The following is a 2,912-nucleotide window of genomic DNA, read 5'->3' on the forward strand; positions in this document are numbered from 1 at the left end:
TAATCATAGACCACCATAACACTGTTTTTAAGCTTTTCACGTAGGAGCTAATTTAACGCCTTGAGTTAATTAAAGGCAGTAGCAGATATAATTTTAATAACTCGGATTAAGAACTATCGTTCTATATTATAGTCAAATACCACTACTTAAGGCCATATTACGGAATCCAGCTCCCTATCCATCTATTACTCGTATATCCAACTACTACTACTATTACTATTATAATTAACGGATAAGCTTATCCGTTCGATTAAAGCCGATTATAGTATCGATAGCTCCACTGCCTCCTCTGCCTCCACGGCCACGCCCACGGCCACGGCCACGCCCACGCCCACGCCCACGGCCACGGTTATCACGACCGCCTTATTATTATAGTTATTACTACTACTACTAGGTAAACCTCGCTGCCACTTCTTCCTGCCAAGCCGCCGCCCGTTATTCCTCTAGTTCCTATTCGGAGGGCTCACGAGCGCGAGTCCGTTATGCCTGCCTCTATAGATTACTACCGCGTAGGATTAATATAACCGGGATATCTTTAGGCGTAATATAAGGCCGACCGTGGCCGACGATTATAATAAGAGAGTTAAGAATCTAGCGTATATTGTTATCTGGTAGATGCCTAAGATCGCGGCTAAGATACTAATAAGGGTGGAAGTCGGTATAGCTAAAGGGAGTCTTAGATTATTCGTGAGCTACGATCTTATGCTAGTAAAGGACGCCGAATTACCGTTTAAATTACCCGGTATAAGGTGCTTAAAGCTATGCTTATAGTCGTGATTTAGCGACGCCGATAGCGTGATAGAATTACTTTAATAAGAGCTTTAAGGCGACCCTGCTATAGAATTACCTTAAGTCTCCTATCTAATTACGCGTACGGTAGTCTTCGATTTAACGCTAGGCTTAATCAGACTCTAGCCTCTTATACTCCGCCTTATTATTTACTAGTATTAACTTAATCTGCTTAGCTAGGAACTTAATATCTATAGAGGAGTTAAGAAGATATCCCTTAATTAAGCTATAATTAGCCTCGGTTCGAGCCGCTATACGATAACCCTAATTCCTATTCTTCGCGATCTAATAAGTTAAAAATTGCTTCCGCTAAGGTAGCTATATCTAGAGGATATACTAGATAACCTCCTTTTACTCTAGGAATTATATAAGCAGATATAACCAGGCCTCTTTAAAATCCTTTTCCGTCTTAGCATAGATAACTGCCTTCTAGATTATTAAGAAGCCGCGCGGGTCGTGTATAATATCCGATCCTCTTAGGAGGGTAACGTCGGCTATCTCCTGGTCTATAAGAGTAAGCTCGCTAAAAAGAGGCGCTTCGTAAGACTTAAACGCCTGCCGTTACTATTACTATTCTTAGTAATCGCCTTCCTAATACTATCTATCCTTAACCTTACCAGCGATATTCTTATTAACGTGCTATACGCAGATCTATTACTCTATATTATCCTAGGTATTCGCGATAGCGTTCTTTAGAGCCTAATCGAGATTAGTAATAATAATATATAGGCGGGGGATAATAAGCTAGTAACGCAGCTCTTTAAGACGTTCTATTATCTATATATAAGCATCTTCGTCTTCCTTATTTAGTAAGGCGAACGCGATATTAAATATTAAGCCGATATTCGTGACCCTATAAATATCTATTAGCGGTATCTTAAATCTATTAGTTTTATATATATTATCTATAAAGAGGACCTCCGGGTTACGTTTCTATATCTCTTCATACTATAGCATCGTCCAGATAATACCTATAACACGACTATCTAATTATCGGAAGAAGTGCTTAATACTATGCTCGCGGAACTCGCGGACTAGAGCTTATATGGGCGTATATCCTGTAAGGGATTCCTCTTAAGCTTTGGATATCTCGTTATAAATATCGGAACGAACCTAGGTCTGGTTAGGGTATTTCTCTCTTATAAACGCCGTGATATCGCGAGCGGAGGTAAGGCTTATTTTAAAGTATTAACGTATCTCGTTACGTTAATCGGAGGTCTAGGTACGTTTACGGTGGATCGGATACGAGGCTATATCGAGGGTGGTATCGTGACTATAATCGGGGTTCGTGATATCTATAAACCAGCGATTATCTTTAAAGGTCGCTATGATAGCAAAGGGACACTTAGCCTTCCTGGAAATGGTATTTAGGCGAGCGCTAGTAGCCCAGGATTCACGCTCGCTACCGCTATAATCGTAACAGAGCTCCTTCCGTCGATATCGGCCGCTTTTATCCTTATTAGAGGATCGACGGATTATAATCGTATATCCGTATTCCTTTACGTGGTTATTTATAGAGGCTAAAAGATCCTCGAATTCTTTATAGCCTAAGGCAAAGAAGATAGGCGGTAGGAGCGCTATCGCGGCATTAATTAATCGATTAATTAATTAACGGGTTAACGGATTAACGGGTTAAAGATTAGTTAATTAATTAATAGATAGATTAAGTGGACTATGATTAAAATTAACGATCGAATAGGAAGGAGGTGGGTGGAAAGTAGAAAGTTATATTTCATTGGCTATAGATATGGGTCTATAACCGAACTATAGTCGGAATAACTAAGTGGTATAGTCGGAATAACGGGTCTCTTTATAAGATCTTAGATAGGCTATCTGCCGCTAACTACTATACTAAGCTTAACCTAAAAGATACCTACTACCGGCTCCGTATCCGGGCAGGTAATAAATAGAAGACGGCTTTCCGTATAAAATATAGATACTTTAAATACCTAATAATACCGTTCGGGCTTACTAATACTCCTATAAGTTTCTAACGCTATATTAATTAGGCCCTATCTAGCCTCGTGGATATTATCTACGTGGTATACCTCGATAATATTCTGATTTATAGTCGGGACCTAGATAAGCACCGGGTATATATAAAGCAGGTCCTATAATAACTA

General features: G+C 39.6%; 3 protein-coding genes across 3 annotated transcripts; all 3 read right to left on the reverse strand.

The window, feature by feature from the left end:
- Positions 1–900: 900 nt before the first annotated feature.
- Positions 901–1,053, reverse strand: ACRALDRAFT_2103677 (uncharacterized protein; the record flags this gene model as incomplete). The annotated part of the gene is made up of 1 exon (XM_071023150.1): positions 901–1,053. A coding segment is annotated over one exon (153 nt), but the record flags the coding sequence as incomplete, so codon positions are not given.
- Positions 1,054–1,566: 513 nt separating this feature from the next.
- Positions 1,567–1,722, reverse strand: ACRALDRAFT_2106057 (uncharacterized protein; the record flags this gene model as incomplete). Its single annotated transcript, XM_071023283.1, has 1 exon — positions 1,567–1,722. A coding segment is annotated over one exon (156 nt), but the record flags the coding sequence as incomplete, so codon positions are not given.
- A 285-nt stretch (positions 1,723–2,007) lies between these two features.
- ACRALDRAFT_1033466 (uncharacterized protein) lies at positions 2,008–2,337 on the reverse strand (the record flags this gene model as incomplete). The annotated part of the gene is made up of 1 exon (XM_071014949.1): positions 2,008–2,337. A coding segment is annotated over one exon (330 nt), but the record flags the coding sequence as incomplete, so codon positions are not given.
- Between the last annotated feature and the right edge of the window lie 575 nt (positions 2,338–2,912).

This window comes from Sodiomyces alcalophilus (genome assembly GCF_042370955.1).
Source record: "Sodiomyces alcalophilus JCM 7366 unplaced genomic scaffold ACRALscaffold_4, whole genome shotgun sequence".
In the NCBI taxonomy this organism is placed as follows: domain Eukaryota; kingdom Fungi; phylum Ascomycota; class Sordariomycetes; order Glomerellales; family Plectosphaerellaceae; genus Sodiomyces; species Sodiomyces alcalophilus.